This window comes from Scardinius erythrophthalmus, assembly GCF_964197995.2.
Source record: "Scardinius erythrophthalmus genome assembly, chromosome: 21".
Lineage (NCBI taxonomy): Eukaryota > Metazoa > Chordata > Actinopteri > Cypriniformes > Leuciscidae > Scardinius > Scardinius erythrophthalmus.
The window spans coordinates 27,979,117-27,998,293 of record NC_138241.1 but is presented as its reverse complement, the minus strand read 5'-3'; the positions used below and the strand labels follow the sequence as shown (position 1 = coordinate 27,998,293).

Here is a 19,177-nt window from a genome sequence, read left to right as displayed (position 1 = left end):
TTTTTTTAAATCAGCTGCAATTGTATTACATCAATCACTGGACGTAAAAGATCGGGTAGCTAGTTATTTTAGTATTATTTATATATTACGTTTATATATTTTGAATTAGATTTTTTATTTAGCTTTGTTTTTCAGTGCCTAAACTTGATTTCAGTTAGTTGCCAAGGGAACATTTTAAATTATTTAATTTTTTTTAAATCTAAATCTATTTCAGCTTTATTTTAATAGCTTAAGTTAACACTGCAACTAGAGCACACTGCACTATGGGATACAGTATTCTGTTTAGTGTGCTCATCCAGTTATTGTGCGCATACTGCAAAAACAGCAACTTGTATGCTATTCTGAACATAGTCTATTTCCTCAGTGTGTATACAGTGAAGATTGAACATTTTCTTTATGCATGGAGCATCAAAATAAACCATTACATCTGTGTAGTACAATGTTGTTCCCTAAGGCAACCTTCCATTACCACAGCAACGAATGAACAAAACTCATCTTAGTTTACAATGTGAAAGAAAAAAGGTCACTTACAAGTATCATTCATTTTAGTAGTAATGATTTTATTCAGTTAAGAAATCAGCACATTGAACATATTTACCTCTGTACATACAATGGTCTATTGCACTTATGAAAAAAAAAAAAAAGGAAAAACACTATCACCACAGGCCTAACATGGGTAACAGCTTATGCATTTAAGATATTTACATTTTGTTTGTCTATTTAAGTTAGAGCCTTGCTTTATAGGCCAGTTCACATTACACAGCACAATCTGAGGTTCTGATGTATTCACAGGAATATCTGAGGCATCTCCACTATATCATCCCTCAAAATGTGTTAATGAGGCATAAAATTTGGTCACTCTCAAAGGAATAATTAGGCATAGGGATGTTCACGCTTCCTCTGCTGGCTGAAAGAACACTTTACCACCCGGTCAGCGGTTACCTGTATTGTTTGCTCTTAAAATGTTAAATAAAACTACTTAAAAAGTCTGATTGGCAATATTCAGCAGTATATTCACCTCAAGAGAAAGAACACAGGATGCTTCTCGCTCCTCTGAACTCATGTAAACTGATTTCAAGAGCACACTCGTATACTGTATCTTAAGATCACACTGACTGTTAGTGTCAGCAACGTGTAAGTGCGTTTAATCCATGTTAAAAGTCCAAATGGCATTCAGCAGCAGCTATCCAATCTTTACTTGTTCTGAAAATTCAAATGTACAAAAAAAAAAACACTTTCAGTCACCCAAGAGCTATAGCCATATGAACCAGGGCAAACATTAACGTTCACACAGTATAGCAATGGCTGTGATGCGTTTGTGAGTGCTGTACAGTAGTTTGCAATAAATCCAGTGGTTTCAGACAAGGTAAAAAAAAAAGAAGAAATAAATTCACACAGATGGCTCCAGATAGCGGTAATGTATTAATACATTGAAGTGTCTGAGTTAATGCTCATCTTTGTCTCTTTGACCTTTCTTCTCTTTCTCATCCTGCAATGCCGTGCCAAGTTTCTTAATGAGAACGGACAGAACTTTATCCAGAGGGTCCATCACTCCTCTCTGCAGCCACTTGGGAATCGTAGTCCTGGCATGGTGGAATCCCAGCTTCTGCAAAATGTAGTCCACCCCCACCGGATCGATCTTACGGCCCGTCCACGAGATCAACCTGAAACATTACGCATGTCAAACGACTGACAATAATGCAGACAATAATGTATGAAAAGTGTGATGGTGATGATGGTGAAATATGTACTTGTATGGAGTAAGCAAGAATATTACATTTAACCACCTACGTACACATTTATACCATGATCTGGGTGAATACTCGATTCTGATTGGCTGCAGGGTGTCCATTAAAAAAGTGATAGAGGACACCTAGTAAAGGAGTTCTGGTGAAACTGACTGTTTACCGTTCGAAATTAATAAATAAATGCGCTGGCTACATCGGCTGTGAGTAACCATAGCAACAGGCAGTAAACTGAAGGGTTCTACGAGCTGAGCGGACTATCTCCGGTTGCTAAATAAACTGTCAGGCGTAACCAGGGAAACCAAGTTAATGTTTGTAAAAACTTTAGATTTCGATTGTAAAACTAATTAAAACTTAAACTAATGTTTTAAAAATGTGTTATTTGGCAAGTAACCATGGTATAAGCAGGTTAATGCCCTTCGAGGTGTCCATTGTCAGGTATTAATGGACGATGGCGAGGCGTGAACCGTCCGACGCGCAGCGGAGTAACTAACCCTTAGGTAACCACCAGCTAACCCTTACGTAACCACCAGCCAGTGTCCTAGCAATAACCCAGAACTCCCTAACAACTTCCTTGCATCCACTCAGGAAAACTCTCTCACAATGATTCAGCAACAACCTAGTTAAGTGCTAGCACCTACTCAGAGCACCCTAACAACAGCCTAACAACTCCCTAGAAACCAGAACTCCCTAAAAACAGCACAGCAACCATCTAGCAACTACTTATGTGTAAGTTCTAACACCCTAGCAGCTCCCTACCACCTATTCAGAAAATGTTGACTACCACCTAGCAACACCCGAACAACCACCCAGATTCCCACAGCAACCAGCCAGAACACCTGCGTAATTCCCTACCATCCAGTCAGAAACCCTTAACTTCCACCTAGTGTTGTGGCAAATTCAAAGTTCTTTTTGGTTCAGGTCTCAAAGAAGTTTCTCAGAGTCGAGGTTCCAGGTCAGAAGAATTAACTTTATTGTACAAACAATAAAGGAGAAGCCAGCTGGTCATTCTGAAGTTACAATATCCAGCACTCATTTTTTATACCTTTTTCATATCACCAAGTCTCCAATGGATACCCTCAAAGCTATCTCTTCCCCTCTGTCACGCCTGGTGACCCTGACACAGTTAGACATGTCTTCTCAATTGGTCAAACCTCACATCATAATGGTGCTTTGTTTCATTCTGTATTTTGACACTCTGCATTTCTGGGTATTTTCCCATTCTCTCATCTTTTTCAGACCTATTTTTTCATGCTTGTCATTTTCATTGCATCATACTTAGACATGAATCAAGGGAAAATTCTCCGACACTAGCAACACCCGAGCAACCACCCAGATACCCACAGCAACTGTCTATTAACATAAGTCTGTTTGATTTGAGACATCAGAAAGGTCTGTGTGGAACCATGTGATGTGACCAGTGTTACCGTAGTGTGGGCTCCAGATGCCATGTGTTGCAGAGGAACTCTCTCCAGTCCACTGTGGTGTAGTTCACCACCTCTTCATTTTCCTTCTTCTCTGATGACGTTTCATCCTGCTGCGCGGTGGGGCTCTTCTGACCAGGTCGAGATGCGAAGATGCGCGGGGCGAAGAGAGCTGCAACACAAGCACGTGCTCAGTGACAAAGGACATTTATGAAGAAAGGAACCCGAGTCTGGATTTCGTGATAGTCTCACCTTTCTCCTTTTCTTTCAAGTATGCCGACACCAGGTCATGCAGGAACATGATGAGCTCTGCATCCATGGTGACACAGATGTGGTCGGTGAACTCGGTGACAACACTGCACTCCACTTTAGGCTTACTGCCTGCATCTACAACACAGCTCAGAGTCAGCGAGGTTTCATACTATACAAGCGTCTAGCAACCTTAGGAATAAACAATAGCAATGTATCTGCCAGAGGCTACCAGAATATAAAAATATGGCAGGTTATTAGTTACTGTACCACTGAGAGAAGGTTCCTCTGGGTCTTGTACATGAATGGATTTGAACTCGAGTTGCATTTTGGGAAGGGCGAAGATGGTCTCGGTTTCGTGATTGTAGCTGGAGGAGCCCCTGAAGCCGCTCAGAAGGCTGGAGCTCTTTGCTGCCGCGCCGCTTTCTGAGTTGTTTGCATCCACGTTACGCAACAAGTTCAGCTCTGACACAAGAAAAGAGAGAATTATTTCAAGGAAAATTAAAATGTTCCAATTCAAGAACAGCAAATATGGTAATCAGAAACATGAGACTGCTGCTCAGCAAACAATATGGCTTTACACTAGCTCTGTTCTAAAAGCTTAGTTAGCTGCCTATATAGAAAGCGTTTTTTTCTCTTTTCACACCATTGACGGAATTTTCCGTGATTTATGACAACGCTTCCCCAACATTGATGTAATTGATGTGTTTTCACTGTTATATGGTAGGGGGCGCTATTACCCAACTTCTGAAAGAGAAGTCCTGATCAAAACAGCAAAAAAAAACCCGCCTTGTAGGGAGGTGAGAAAGACTGTTTGATCAGACAGTGATCAGATTGCAAAGATTAAGTTAAACTTCGGGCAGAAAATATATTCTTTTAACAGAAAAGCTCTGATTAGGGGATTCAAACTATCAACAACTGCAAACATGAAAGCTTGTAGTAGACACCATAGGTGAACATAAAGTACGCACTGTTGATTTCCACTTCCTGCAAACTGGGGTGTATTAACTTATTTAATTTATTATTTCTTTTTTAATATATATATTTTTTTTTTTGGAAGCAGGAATAGTGTCTCTATTTCGTCGATATGATTTTGTGTGGCAGTAGTAGCTACACACTGCATCACCGTCTTGTGTTTTTTTTTTTTTTTTTGCAATACCACCACCAGAATATTTACAATATTACAATATAGGCAAAAGACAGCAAGGCAGCTCACTAGGTTTGGAACAGAGCCATTGAGTGTGCAACATTTACCTTCGTTCCTCATGGCAGTGACATAGTTAAACCACTCTTTGACTGTAGCCACCCCATGCGGGGGGTTTTCATGACGACGGCGGGTAACCTTAGTGATGGTTGCCATTGGGCTCTCCAGAGCACCACAAGGCTTGGTTACCATGGTATTATGCCCAAGGTGAAAGTCAAGAGTTTGAACTATATATGTAGAATCATCACTGGAGCCTAGACAAAAACACAACCTGTTAGCTGCAATTTATGAAAAGGCAAATGATGGATGAATGGATGGACGGAAAACTAGCACTAGTGTCAGTACCATCCTCCCAGATCTTTTGTGCCTCAGTCCAGAAGGCGATGTTGGGCTCTTCCAGGTGGAACAGCACCCAGGACTTGGAACGGAAGTTGGGCCCATGGAAACAAGCCAAAGTCATGTGGTTGCCATGGAGACTCATCGAGCCGCCCAGCTGCACAGCATCCTCTGGGAGAGGCATCTGGAAGAGGGAAATGTGACATCCAGCCACCATCTTCAACACACTGGGCCAATGTCTGTGATGAGCTGCATCCATATCTGAGAGAAAAAGACATTTATGTTGGTCTTTAAAGTCATTTCATTAACAACAAAATTGTATTTCAAAAGTAAAGCGGTCACAAGCACACTAACAGATTTCAGCTGTTCCTTTGTCCATGTTGATGACCGGGGTTTTGGGAGGATTGTAGGGCACCGGGCCCCAGGTGGACAGGGCTCGCTTGCTGGTGTCAAACTGCTGTGTGAAGAACTCCTGCAACTTCATGCCGATCTTTATCAGGTCAGGAGTGGTGGAGCGGGAGATGATCACCTGGAATATGTCCCACTGCAGGTCTCCATGTACAAAGATCTCACTGGAGGAGATGCACATCAGAGAATGTTTGGTTTGGTTGAGGTATTAGTTGATAAGCTAGTATGATTGGCAGTTCTTATACCTTTTCTCAGATAGACTGGCCTGAGTCGTGCAGAGGTTCACCTTCCACTCATCCTGTAGTTGCAGGTCAGCGTTACTGAAGATGCCCATTAATATGCTGGAGCCCATATAGTCTAGCCGGGCCTCTGTGGAGCCCATGGTGATCTGAATCTTATGACTGGGCTGCTGATTTGGATGTTCTGAAATATGGGCTAGAAGAACAATCGGTTATCAGTTACTGAAGAGGATGACCAGACAGCAGAGTTCAGTGCCATACAGAAATTAATTTAAAAAGCCTTTTTGTTTGCAATTCCCATTATGAATTTTAATTAAAGTAGAATTAAAATTGACTTAAATTCATACATGCTCTAAGTGTATTTAAAAGTTGCGATAAAACAAAAGTAGCAACAGATTTTTTTCCTACATCCGAGTGCAAAGGATCATTAAAAAAAACATAGGGTGCAGGGGCGGTTCTAAAAATCAGAAAGGGAAATTTGTATTTAATTAATAAATAATGAATTGATACTAATACATATATATTATATTAAATTATACTAAAAATATTATAATATTATATTATTTAACTTGACATTAAATTAACTCATTTTAGGGACCATGGTAGAAAGGAACACCATTTAACAGAACCTACTAATTTTGATATATTGCGTTTTGATAGCTGTTGTATCTGGTTATTATAACACTATTAGAAATATGTCTGATAATTAGAGAAAATAAGTATTCAGGAAAAACTGACATAACCAGTTTTTAAAGCGAGTCGTAAATAAAAAAAATATTAAAAGTATACTTACAGACCATCTCCAGTGTGTTAACGTCAATGTTGCCACCCACCACTCCTCCTTTGGAATCCAGCTTGGAGCGACCCAGTCCGATAGACATGCTGATCTCACGATCTCTGTTACTGCCCACTGACAGACGGCCCTGACTCTTCAGCCCACTTGTTGTCCAACTGTTTAAACACACACATACAAAATTATCATTAAACAAAGAGATATTAAGCATGTTAACAGCTGCACTAATCAAATAGTTTCTGTAGGTCTCTCGTACGTATTGTTGCCCATGACATTGCTCATGTTCATCTGGACATTAAGCTGTTTAAGGTTGATGGCGAACACCACCAGAGTCTCCCATGGCGAACCCTGCTGTGCTGCTGCTGCTTTTCCGTTCCGAAACGACGGGATGGCGGTCTTTGTGACAGAGTCTGTAGAGACCCACAAACAGACAATGGGTTAAATAGATAAGGATGGTAGAGCCACAAAGCTGCACATCATCAACAGACCTCTAGCAGCATGTGTGTGTACCTCTGCGCGGTGCTGAAGAGTCAGACACGCTCCGGGAACGTCCGGTGGCGGGTGATTTGAGGTGCGCGTGGTTTGCTGTGGCGTCAGTAAAGACGGAGGGGTGTTGAGTGGATTGGCCGTCCCACGTCCTCCAGTACGCTTTTCGGCTGGACTCAGGAGACAGGTGCTGTGCGATGCTCTCCACAGAATCTGGAGTGGCAGGACCTGAGGCTACAGCACATTTTACAGCAGTTATCATCAATGCTTTCCAGCATTCACCTGAAGATGCAAGATGACTGGGACAGGCGAGTAGATATACATTACTGTTCAAAAGTTTGGACTCAGTTTTATTAAGATATTCAGGTGAAATTTAAATGAAAATTCTGTCATTTACTCACCCGTATGTTGTTGCAAACTCATAAGACTTTAAAAATCTCTCTGTGTTTTGAAGATTAACCAAAGGTTTTTGAGAGGTTTCTGTCCCTCCATTAAAAGTCCAAGTAACCAAAACTTGGAAGATCCAAAAAGGTCATAAATGCGTCATAAAACGAAATTCATATGAATGGAGTGATTTAATCAAAGTCTTGTGAACAGATACGATTGCTTTATATGCTGAACAGATATAAATTAGGCTTTTATCATACCCACATTAAAACACCATATAGTAAACACGAAAGCTTGTGTGCGCGAGAAGCCGAGAACAAACCTCATTGTTCTTTATGGGTTAACTATCCCTTTAAACAGCTCAATAGCTCAAATCATAGTTCATCTAATCCTTTTGCCTTTTCCACTCTTTTTCTCTTATTTTTTAGTTTCAGATTTAGTTTTGTCTATTAAATTCTGCCTAAAAGGCATCTCTTCACTGTTGCAGATTGTGTACTGCTGTTTGACAGGTACGGTTCAATGAAGCTGCCAGCTGAGCACCAGCGAGGGGTCGCTTTCTTAAACTGCTTGTTGTTGTCCAGCAGGCATCTGTCATTGTTAAATCCTGTTTGCTTTCTTCTTTCTAGACAGCAGTGCATGAAATAGCCTTCATCTCTCAAAAGGACAACAGACTGATAAAATGTGTGTTACCAAAAATGGATTTCAGGAATGGAAGTGTACTTAATACTCCATCAACTGAAAAACATTTTATTGTGATTGCTACACTTCAGTAACACAACTTTTTCAATTGATACGAATATATAAAAAAAATATATAAAAAGGATTTAACATCTCAATAATGTCGCTGTTTCTGGTACTGAATTGTAGGTGACAGAAGCATCAATTTCTTCCAAAAACTTAATGGTGATTCCACACTTTTGAACAGTTGTGTAATGTTGAGAGTATATACAGTATGTATAACCTGGTAAGTTAATGGTCTGGTCTCCTAGAAATAATCTCCTGGCAATGCTTCTGCGGTACCAAGCTCGTGGGAATGCAAGAATCTCACTCAAACGCCTCATGTCGTACTTGAAGGATGCAGAACCGATATCACACACCGCTAGAAGAAAGACACAAACACACAGCGTCACAAATTAGTTACTGAGGCAACTGAAGGATTCCCTTTTATTGTTAAACACACTACATGTCAAAAGTTTGAGGTTGGTAAGACTCTTTCATGTTTTTTTTGTGTGAAAGAAATATGCACAAAAATACAGTAAAAACAGTAATATTATCAGTTATTATAAATTGTAATATTTATTTTAAAACGTAATTTATTCCAGTAATACAAAGCTGAATTTTCAGCATCATTACCCCTGTCTTCAGTGTCACATAATCTTTTAGAAATGATTCTAATATGCTGATTTGGGAATAAATAATAATGTATAATGTATAATAATGAAAGAAACACTTCCTATTATTAATCGATTTTGAACAGTTGTGCTGCTTAACATTTTTGTTTTCAGGATTCAAAAGTACAGCATTTATTTGAAATGGAAATCTTTTTAACATTATAAATGTATTTACTGTCACTTCTGATCAATTTAATGCCTTCTTGCTGAATAAAAATGTTCATTTCTTTAAAAAAGACAAATTACTGACCCCAAACTTTTGAACAGTCATTAAACAGTAGTGTCATACAGCCGGAAAAGGCTTTAGTAAGGTGATACAATCAGACATCCTGAAGGATATCCGAGTAAGTCATTTTGAATTACTCACCTGAGATGTTGATAAGAGTGGTGTCCATCTTCCCACCCTTGCTAGCAACGGAAGTATCAATAAACGCTGGGCATCCTGTACGTCTCATCCTGGAAAGACTGACTTTCACAAACTCCAAGTTGATGGAGAGAGAATCTTTCCTGCCCGTCACTGAAGAGGCCTCTTCGTCCACTGCTCCTGAAAGAACCAAAGTCATCTCCAGAATCTTATAATTATATACTTTTATTTTACTTATAAACCATCGCAAGATTTCTGAGAAATGTCTTTGCAATGGGCTCTCACCCAGTGGTCCTGGTCCAGGTGGAAGGCCAGTAACTGCAGACTTCTGTTTGCCGGCTCCATAAGGATGAAACACATACAGTGAGAAATCTGACATACAGGCAGTGAAACTCAGACCCGATGAGTTAATCGGTTGGCCTGTTAGATCTGATTGGCTGCTGTGGTGGCGACTCCGCCCCAGAGGACTGCCTAACCCTGTAGATGGACCTGAGGGATGGAAGAAGTTACAATGATTACCATTAGTCAACACACCCTTTAAAGGGGCTGTATGTAAGAATTTTCATATCGTTTTTTTTTTATTGCCGATGTGCCGAACAGCTTTTACAACGTTCCTAGGTTGTCTATGAAAGCCTATAGACTTATTTTAATGTGAAGGACTCGGGATGTTTTTGCCGGGAAAATCAAAAGGATGTGTTTACGTGAGCTCCAGGGAGCCTCTCAGTGTTGGGTGTCTAAGCAATTAATGTAAGTAATACATTTAACGTCTAATGTTTATTTATTTTAAGGAATTAAATGAGCAGTTTCATATCTCTCCTTGTACTGTTCAACTGGTCGAGGTTGATTTGAGATTTAGAAAGTTATTAGATTACTGTACTAATAACTCTCTCTAAAAAGTATTGCATTACTTGCTACGCTGTTGAAGATGTAATTCGTAGCTAGTAATTACTTTTTTAGAGTAACTTGCCTAACACAGGTTTTATAACACATGAAGCGAATGCTTATACAAACCATGATAATGCCGAATGAACTAATCTGTACTACAGTCACGTAAAGAAAACTGATTAATTCAAACTAGTCTCACATAGCCAGATCTATAGTCTATCTATAGTCTCAAATATACTTTATAACCAAACTATCATAATAGTGTAATTGTAATCACCTCATCTGTCAACCTGATGGCAGAGAATAGCAGAGTTCATGCAAACATATTCACATCGCAATGATCAGATGCTTTGTTAACTGCTGCCTTCTCACACCAGTCATTTTTGTTGTGCGTTTATTTTGTTACTGAGGAAAACGGACAGCATATATTTACATATTCATCTAAACGTCACTCTCAGCTAGTGGTGCAACGGATCATCATTGATCATCAATATCTTCGGTTCGGCACACACGTGATCCGCGGATTAATTTATGAAAAAAAAAAAAAGTTGTGTGCATGTTCAGTCCACACACAGCGTGGTCATGGCGAGCGGAGGAACGGAGGAGCTTGAACGCCCCGCGTCATTTAAATCCCCTGTATGGGAGCATTTTGGCTTCCCTGGAACACGCGTCTATTTCGCTTCAAACGCTCGCTTTATCATTATACGCGCGCGGCGCGTCCTATTCGCTTTGGACGCGCGAAAGGATTCAAACTGTTCAAGCATCGAACTAGACGCGAATTTGACGCTCTATTCGCGTATGGTGTGAACGCAGCAAAATGAACAGGCTGCGATGTATGCTGGAACACACACACACACACACACACACACACACACACTTGTTTTCATTTCTTGTCCTCAAACAGAGTAATCTGTTTATTTTTAAGTTACACATTCTACATTGATTAAAAAAGAAAATCAAATGTGTTTTTAATGGTAGTATCATTTTATACAGAAATAAATGATTTATAATTCAGATGAGAATAACGTTAAAGTTAATTAAAATTTTAAGGAAACAATTTAATATATTGATCTGAAATATAGCAAATTAATTTTAAATTCATTCAGGTAGCCTACAATTACCAAACATATCTCAAGGTCTTTTGAATAAAGGGTGACAGTCTTTCATTATCAACTGTTGTTGTGGACTATATACTGGAGAAGTATTTGTTCTCCATTTGAGTGAGATGTTTTTATGTGGCTAATTGAGCAAAGTGCTTCCATATATTTTATTATTAGTAGTATTAGTTCAAGAATAAAATAAATATATCGGATTGATATCGGTATCGGCAAATAGCCAAAGCTGCGGCATCGGTATCGTATCGGAAGTGAAAAAGTGGTATCGGGACATCCGTGGAAACACATCAAGCATGGCCACGCATTTGAAGCGACATCACCCCGGTGTTTCGCTGACAGAAGTGAAAACGAAGGCTGCTCAACATTGCACAATCAGACCGGGCTAAAACCATCACAAACGCTATCAGTGTGTTTATAGTCACGCTTCATGGAATGAACCCGTCGCGCTCCCACTGTTGATTTTATATATTTTAATTTAACAAAACTTGTGGTTATTTGTCTTGTCTTTTTTTTTTTTTTTTTTTTGCTGATCCGAAAAATGATCCGATCCGTGACTCTGATCCGAGAAACGATCCGAACCGTGAGTTTTTTGATCCGTTGCACCCCTACTCTCAGCAGCGTGAATGGCGTCTTGATATTCGTTAACAGTATATTCTTGCTATTTTTAAATGGTACTATGTATCAAAATGGCATAAGAGAGAGATTTTCAGAACAGGACCCTCATGGTGATCTTGATTTAAACAAGTACAACATGCTCCAGGATTAACATCTTTGTTGATCCTGAAACAACATTCCAATCAACCAATCAGATTTGAGAGACAATTTTACAGTTTATGTCAAGTTTAGGCTTACAACCAGGGATAGGTGCTTCTACATCAGTGTTATTCACCTATCATTTCCCTTTGATTTTAGGGATAACTTCAAGGTAGCATTAGGTTTAGGGGTAGGGCTAAATTTTTAGACAGGAATGTTGATCCAGGAAAATGTCTTACTTGGCAAGATAACGCTGACCGTACATTCATACCTTTGCTTCCAGGCACTCTGTTGGCGTTGTGTACCGATGGAGGTGTGGAGGAAGGTGTGTGTTGGCCCTCTGACGGATGGGTGGCGCTGGTGGGCTCAAGTTCACCCCTATTGGATGAGAAAACCAGGTCCAGAGAGGGAAGTTTCAGCATGCACTCCACTCGAGACATGGGGAGACAACTGAACCGGATCTGAGATGGCTGAGGAACAAACACAATGAAATTAACAGACCGCTTTGAGATGGTCACTAATGAGTACAAATGGAGGAACGCTAGTATACCTGCACCCTGACATAAACTACCACATCCACAGGGAAGGAGGAGTATGAATTTCCAGCAGAAGACACAAGAGACACCTGAGACTCCTCCAAAGGATCCACAGAATCAAAGTGACCAACATCCTCCTCAGGAACATTGAGGGCTACACGAACACACACATATATATTAATATCCGCATAAAGTATACACACAAAAACCTCACAGAATTGTGATTTTATCATATGTTATTCAAGTGACAAATGATAAATCTGAAACCACACTTACTGTAGTTCCTGTCGACTGGTGTGATGGGAATTGTCTCCAGCGCTTTCTCCAGGAAGTCCAGCAGACATGGGCTGATGACCATTTCCTCTGGCAATGTCTGTAGGGCTACCCATGCATACAGCTTAGCCATCTTCACCCCTACACTCGGCTTACCTTTAGCTGCTCACACACACACACACACACACACACACACACACACACAAAGTTGAGAACAATCTTTCTTTGCTGCCAATTTATCATGCAATGAAAGCAAAAGATTCAGAGCAGGATGCAACCATTTGGCACCTTATTCACCTCCAGCATGCAAGTAATATGCATGAAGCACAACAGAGCAGCCAAAAAAAAACTAAAATTGTTTAACACAAGCATAAAATGCAATTACTGTAATAGAAAATGATTTAAAATCAAAGTCAATCAATAGCTAGCAATCAATGGATAGTTAGTGTCTAGATATCACCTGCTTTCATTATATGGAAAAGAGAAGCTTGAACATCAACCTAAACTCCATTTTTTGTTGAGCAACATGAGGCTGAGTAATGGCAAGATATTTGTAATTTTTCTGTGAATGTGTGATAGTGAGTGATGCTTGTTTACTTGATATTTATGTACATTTATTCATCTAGAAGATGCTCTCATCCAAAGTGGCTATTGAGGTTTTTTGATCAAATAAATGCAGCCTTGGTGAGCATAAGAGGCTTCTTTAAAAATAAAATAAAAATCTGACGGACTTCAAAATTTTGAACGGTAGTGTATATACTATAGAATAGAATAGAATAGAATGAGGCATTTATATAGCGCTTTCATATGTACTACTGTACACCCAAAGCGCTTTACAATCATATCTCCTCAACCACCACCAGTGTGCAGCATCCACTTGGAATTATGACATTTCAGACACACTTGGACTATGATTTATTTTTATAGTTTTAGTTGCTGTCAGCAAAAAAATTAAATAAATAAATTTGTAAAATTGTTGCCAATAATATTATAATAACAACTAATAATGGAAGCTTGTCTCAAACCAAGCAATGTCACATCGGCATTAAAAACAACACAGAACCACAGCGGAAAAAAAAGATCCTGCCGAGTGGCAACTGTGAACACTGTTCCTAGATAGTCATGCGCTACAGTTGAGCTCAGAGCTGTGGGCTCCAGTGCAGAGATGAGGCTAAGCGCATGCAGGAAGCCATTGGCAGAGAACGACAGATGAACAGAGTGTGTACCTGAAGGGAGAGGAGGGGGTGGGGGAGGGGGAGGGAGGAGTGTGTTAATCTTTCCAGGGCCTGAGGCTGGTGGTGCAGGTGAGTCTCTCATACCATACAGTTTGGACTCTTTGGAAAGGGTTCTGGGAAGGGAAGATCCACGCGAGGCAATGGGCGACTCCGTCTTCAGCATTTTAGAGTTGTAATGTAGCTGTAAACAGACAGAGAGGGGAAAATGAGTGCTACAGTTAACCATCATAAAAAGTGTACATTACTGCATCCATTTAGGTTTACTGCTGTTTTACATTTGTAATATGTTTTATTGCAGCGGTTGAGCATTGTAACCCATCAGACACTTTGGTTTCATAAATCCAAGTGCAAATCAGATGCATTGAAATAGATCTATAGGGCTATGAGTGTATTTGAGCGGGTTTTATGTGGTGGCACACCCAAAACTTAAGTCTCAGGTTGAAAAATTGTAGCTGAAATCCTTCTGTGTGCAATCGGCTTTACTTAAACCATATCATTAGATCCACTGCAGACCTTAACATCCACTCCAGGGATGTAGAAGACAGTGGTCTCAATGTCACTGGTCTTGCTCTGCAGAGAGGTAGGTACTCGCTTAGCATTCAGCAGATGAGAACTGGAGCCTAAACTGTGCTGGAGCTTTCTCTTCTTCGGAGGAGAGTCCTGATCCAGACTCCTCGAGCTCCGCTCACAACTCCTAAACAACAGAGAGACATTTCAGACACACAGAAACGCTTTACAGCTCTGATCGAGATTAAGTCCAGAAGAATAGAGCTCTGAATGGATGATGTTTTCTTGTAGGCCAAAACCTGGAAAGGTGTTACAGTTCCTAAAGTCAATGGGTTTTTTGGTTAAATGCGTGAAATAAGGTCTGTGGTAAACACAAGCTCAAGATATTTTCAAGTTTTATTCTACGACATTAAAATTCACAAGGGGGTATTACTGGTGTATTTTAAGCTTTTACTCGTCTTGAAAAAGGCAATTGCTGACAAGTGGCTAAATGAGGTTGTTAGGAACATAAAATCATCATGATTATCGTGATTATCGCATTATCGTGGCTGAACAGGTAAACTCATCTACACACCAGTCCGCTTTCACATCCTCATTGCTTTTACAACCACGCTATTGCAAACTATTCAAACTCAAACTGAAAACGGCTTTTAAATAAACTCTGAAAAAGTTGTCGGTGGCTTTGCGATGGTAATGTTGATGTGGTGTAGTTTGTTTATATTTTTACTTCTGGCAATTGTATTTAAGCTTCAAAATTCATAAATGTAGTGTTTACTTGTAAAGATTATCATGATGAACAAAAAATGTCAATCTTTTGTTGGTCAAAAAGTTATCATCTGCAATGATCCAAAAGCCACTGAAAAAAATCCTATTGGGTTTTTGTTGAGGGAACCAGGATGACACTAACTTCCATGTTGTCCAACAAGAATGTCATTACTGCAGCGCTGCACTTCATTTTATTTTCAAAATGTGTGATGTGTGGGCATTTTGGGTTGTCTCTTTACCGCCTCACTGCGAGATCTTCATGCTCAGGTGGCTGGGTGCTGGGGTGCAGCACACACTTGCCGCTGTCAATCTCGACACGCACGTCCAGCTCAAAGTCAATGTTCCGTTCAGTGGGCGGAGCTAATCCTCCACGCTGAGGGGGTGTGTTGGGCCAGCGCTCGCTGAATAATGCAGAAAGAGCAGATGATTTCCTCTGAGAGCCCCTGAGAAACACAAATATATAGACCATCAGTTTAGGGAGCGTGTAATTGTGTTTGTCGAGTGTTTGCATGCGCTGTGTTTAACGCACCCTGGTCTGCGATAATAGCTGTGCGGCCTTTCCCTATCAAACTCGTCATCTTTGTCCGAGTCCTCTGATGAAGTCGAGGAGAGGTCGTCCCGCCGACTGTCATCATGCTGGAAGGTAATGGTTGGTGAAAAGACTGCTGGTGTGCCAGGGGCACTGAACACTGAGCATGATGGGTAATAGGCAGGATCATCAATGGTGACAGACAACAGGTCCACCTCTGTCTCCTCCGGGAACTTCAACAATCAGTGAAAGCCAACAGTCAGGAGATCTGTCTATGCATCTATGCATCTATCCATCTATTCATTCATTTCTCTTCTAAAGGATTTACGTCTCTTCAACTAAGCGAGTGTTGACATATCCAGGTCACATTTCACCAAAAAATAAATGAAAAAAAAAGAAGTTTTATGCTTTAAATTAGTTTAATTTAAATTATTAAATTAGGCTAAAGTTCTTTCCATGTGTATGGAAAGAAAATACTATGGAAGTAAAAGAGTCTCATCAACTGTTTGGTTACTGACATTCTTTAAAATATCTGAAAATATCTGAAAGAAATTCATACAGGTTTGGAAAAAGGGTGAGTAAATTATGACAGAATTTTCATTTTTGGTTGAACTCTCTCTTCAAGTAAAGCGTTACATTTTGTACACAAAATAGTATAGAATTTTAATTATCAGCCAATTTTCGGTCATCAAAATAATTACTGGATTTTGGTATCGGACAGAATTTTAAGATCAGGGCATCTCAACATTTTACTTTTGAATTTGTAATTATCATTATACTCAATGGCGATTCTAATTGCTGCAATACAGAAATATGACTTATTACATACTATAACACAATAACACTTAACTGACTGTTGTGGAAATACTGTACTGATGCAAAAATCGGTCCTAAAACTAGGCTGCATGTTACAATTTCTATTACTTTTCATGTGACTGTGGTGAAATATAACCCTGACATGTCTAAAAGCTCAATGGGCACTAAGCTATTCTATCGGGTCAATATATTAGATTAATGCTAATTCAAGTTTGCAACTTGATCTACCCTAAAAAATAGTAATGCCTTTATCCAACTGCCGAACATTTACAAATCATCTCAATTAATCTATCTATCTATCCATCTATCAATCCATTCATTATTCTGTCCCTGTATCTGTTAATGTGCTCAAAACCTAAACTGGTCTGATTCTGACTAATATTCAAACTGAATCTGTTGGCTGATAGCTCATAACCAGTGAGCACTTTGGAGAAAGCTTTTCCTTTTCCCAATTCATGCTTTCCACTAAGACCCAGCGGAGGAGAGAGGGATGAGACATAAGAAGATGAAAAGATGGACAGATGACAAGACATCATGAGCAATGCAATGAACTAAGATCAAGTTCTAGACATGCTGAGGAAACAAGAGCTGATTAGTTAATACAAACACAGCACAAGAGCAGCTTCAACATGTGGAGCGAGGGAGTGTGTGAATCAATGTGTGAGTAGAGAGATCAAGAGAAAATAAGAACACTTTCCAATCTAAGATCCAAAAAGGCTGACACCATTTGATTGAGAAAGATGGTTTTTGATCGAGTTTTGAAAAGCAGTTTTGATTTAGCACAATAAGATTTTCATGCAGAGATTCAGAGGTTATTTTAAGAATTCGATTTGATCTGATCGTTTTTCTCTGGTACCTTAAATACAGAGCCAGCTGGACTGGGGATTAGGTTTGGGGTTTCCATCTTAAACACAAACAAACTTATGAAAAACCCATCCATAAAAAAAACGGTATACTGAACTATACAGTACAAGTTCATACGTGTTCAACATATTATGTGTATACTATACATGTGGCTTTTATAAAGTCAAGAGTGAAGTACTTGCAGGTGAAACTATAAAACCACTGAGTGTGAAGTGTGTCTGTCCAAGTTCACAACTGTTCAAATTGTTTAAAAATGTTTATGCCCACCAAAATGGTGATCAACATTTTTTTAATAAAAAATTCTGTAATTTTTAAGTGAAAACTGTTTTGTATGCAGATTTGGTCCTCAAGAAACATTTCTTATTATTATCAAAAGATGAAAACAGTTGAGCTTAATATTTTTGTGGAAACCATAATAGATGTTTTCAGGACTTGATGAATAGAAAGTAAAAAAAAAACAGCATTTATTTGAAATAGAACTGTTTTCTAACATTATAAATGTTTTTTACTTAAATGTAATGCATCCTTGCTGAATAAAAGTATAATTTTTGAATGGTAGTGTATATCAAAAGCAAAGCTTTTTTCAACTTTACAGCTTCGTTGACATGTAAACAATGAACATGAAGATGGAACATTAAGGTGCGTTCACGCCATGTCGTAATTACCACAACGATTCTGAACTCACATCATGTGCTTGTAGAATTTGCTATTTTCTGAGAGCTATGACTCATACCATGTGGCCGCTGTACCACCTGACCACTGCAGATTTAAGGTGTGTTCGGTTTGAAGCTCCGCTGTTCAGATCGATCGGTATACGACGTCAAAGAACCGCGAGAGGGATTCAAAAACAAACAAACGCTTTTTTACGGCAATTACGACATGGTGTGAATGCAGCATTAGAATGACGACAAATAGATGAATAAGCATTTCAAATAAAGTCAGACACACACAGATGTATGCATGCACACTACCGTGTCGATGTTGAAGGTAACCCTTGGTGCTGGAGATGATGCATCCACTTTGATATCGGGCAGGTCATCCCTTTAGAGAGACAAAATGAAAGAAAATAAGGATTTGTAACTGAAAGACATTAACCCATCTGCAAATAACTGTGAGTGTTTGCATGTGTGAGTGTGAGTGAGTGTGTACCTGGGTCTATCCGACCTCTTCATTGCAGGTCTGCCTGTTGCTGAGATGCTCTTTGACCTGCTGTTGCTGTAGCTGGGCTTGTACCCTAAACCCCATTTATCTTTCAAAGATGCAGCCTAAACAAAGCACAACCATTTCATCTCTACCAGATTTACAGTGTATAATTAATAAGCAGTAATAAAGCTGAATCAAAGCGATTCTTACCCGCATGCTGGAGCGCCGGAGCTTCTTGCGCACATCTCGGCGGATATCATTGACAGCGACAGATTCCAACTGTTGGTAGCGCTGGATTTCCTGGTTAATAGTGCTTTCACTTGCACCCAGTTTCCTTAGAGAAAAAAAAAACAAGAATAATAGGGATTTATTTTAGGCAGATGCCAATTAATTGAGGTATTTTGGTTCTTAATGTTAGGCTGACATTACTTGAGATCGTCAATGACTTTGGCCTGCTCATTGAGTTCTCTAATGTCCACCAGGCGCTTGGAGAACTTTCGTCCACGAGCGTCGATTATCTGATTGCTCATAACTGCCTGCCTCCGCAGGTCAACAGACTCCTGTAAGAGGGAAACTACTGTCAATACAACACATATAGATGCAAGACATACTTAGGGGTGGGCGGTATGACAAAATCATGGTATGAGCGATTCAGAAATGTTATACACCACTTTATATATTTTTTGTCAAATATTAAAAAAGCCTACATTTACACTTCTGTTCAAATGTT

General features: G+C 39.6%; 1 protein-coding gene across 14 annotated transcripts in view; it reads right to left on the bottom strand.

Moving 5' to 3' along the window:
- Positions 1-539: 539 nt before the first annotated feature.
- Positions 540-19,177, bottom strand: part of kiaa1109 (KIAA1109) — a 58,747-nt gene continuing 40,109 nt past the window's right edge. For 3 of the 14 annotated variants that reach the window (XM_081351834.1, XM_081351827.1, XM_081351828.1), the window contains 26 exons: positions 18,877-19,007; positions 18,658-18,781; positions 18,454-18,569; positions 18,276-18,345; positions 17,297-17,344; positions 15,625-15,857; positions 15,335-15,538; positions 14,337-14,517; positions 13,815-14,004; positions 12,592-12,750; positions 12,330-12,469; positions 12,051-12,249; positions 9,312-9,515; positions 9,030-9,206; positions 8,233-8,370; positions 6,909-7,118; positions 6,655-6,808; positions 6,399-6,556; positions 5,612-5,801; positions 5,313-5,530; positions 4,968-5,219; positions 4,673-4,876; positions 3,689-3,883; positions 3,422-3,556; positions 3,173-3,341; positions 540-1,664 (listed from right to left, as the gene is read on the bottom strand). In XM_081351834.1, coding sequence (XP_081207960.1) covers positions 1,445-1,664; positions 3,173-3,341; positions 3,422-3,556; positions 3,689-3,883; positions 4,673-4,876; positions 4,968-5,219; positions 5,313-5,530; positions 5,612-5,801; positions 6,399-6,556; positions 6,655-6,808; positions 6,909-7,118; positions 8,233-8,370; positions 9,030-9,206; positions 9,312-9,515; positions 12,051-12,249; positions 12,330-12,469; positions 12,592-12,750; positions 13,815-14,004; positions 14,337-14,517; positions 15,335-15,538; positions 15,625-15,857; positions 17,297-17,344; positions 18,276-18,345; positions 18,454-18,569; positions 18,658-18,781; positions 18,877-19,007 — 4,419 coding nt within the window. In that variant the 3' untranslated portion in view covers positions 540-1,444. Of the gene's footprint in view, positions 1,665-3,172; positions 3,342-3,421; positions 3,557-3,688; positions 3,884-4,672; positions 4,877-4,967; positions 5,220-5,312; positions 5,531-5,611; positions 5,802-6,398; positions 6,557-6,654; positions 6,809-6,908; positions 7,119-8,232; positions 8,371-9,029; positions 9,207-9,311; positions 9,516-12,050; positions 12,250-12,329; positions 12,470-12,591; positions 12,751-13,814; positions 14,005-14,312; positions 14,518-15,334; positions 15,539-15,624; positions 15,858-17,296; positions 17,345-18,275; positions 18,346-18,453; positions 18,570-18,657; positions 18,782-18,876; positions 19,008-19,177 lie in introns of all 14 variants that reach the window. The other 11 variants (XM_081351838.1, XM_081351826.1, XM_081351825.1 and 8 more) reach the window with 10 other exon arrangements.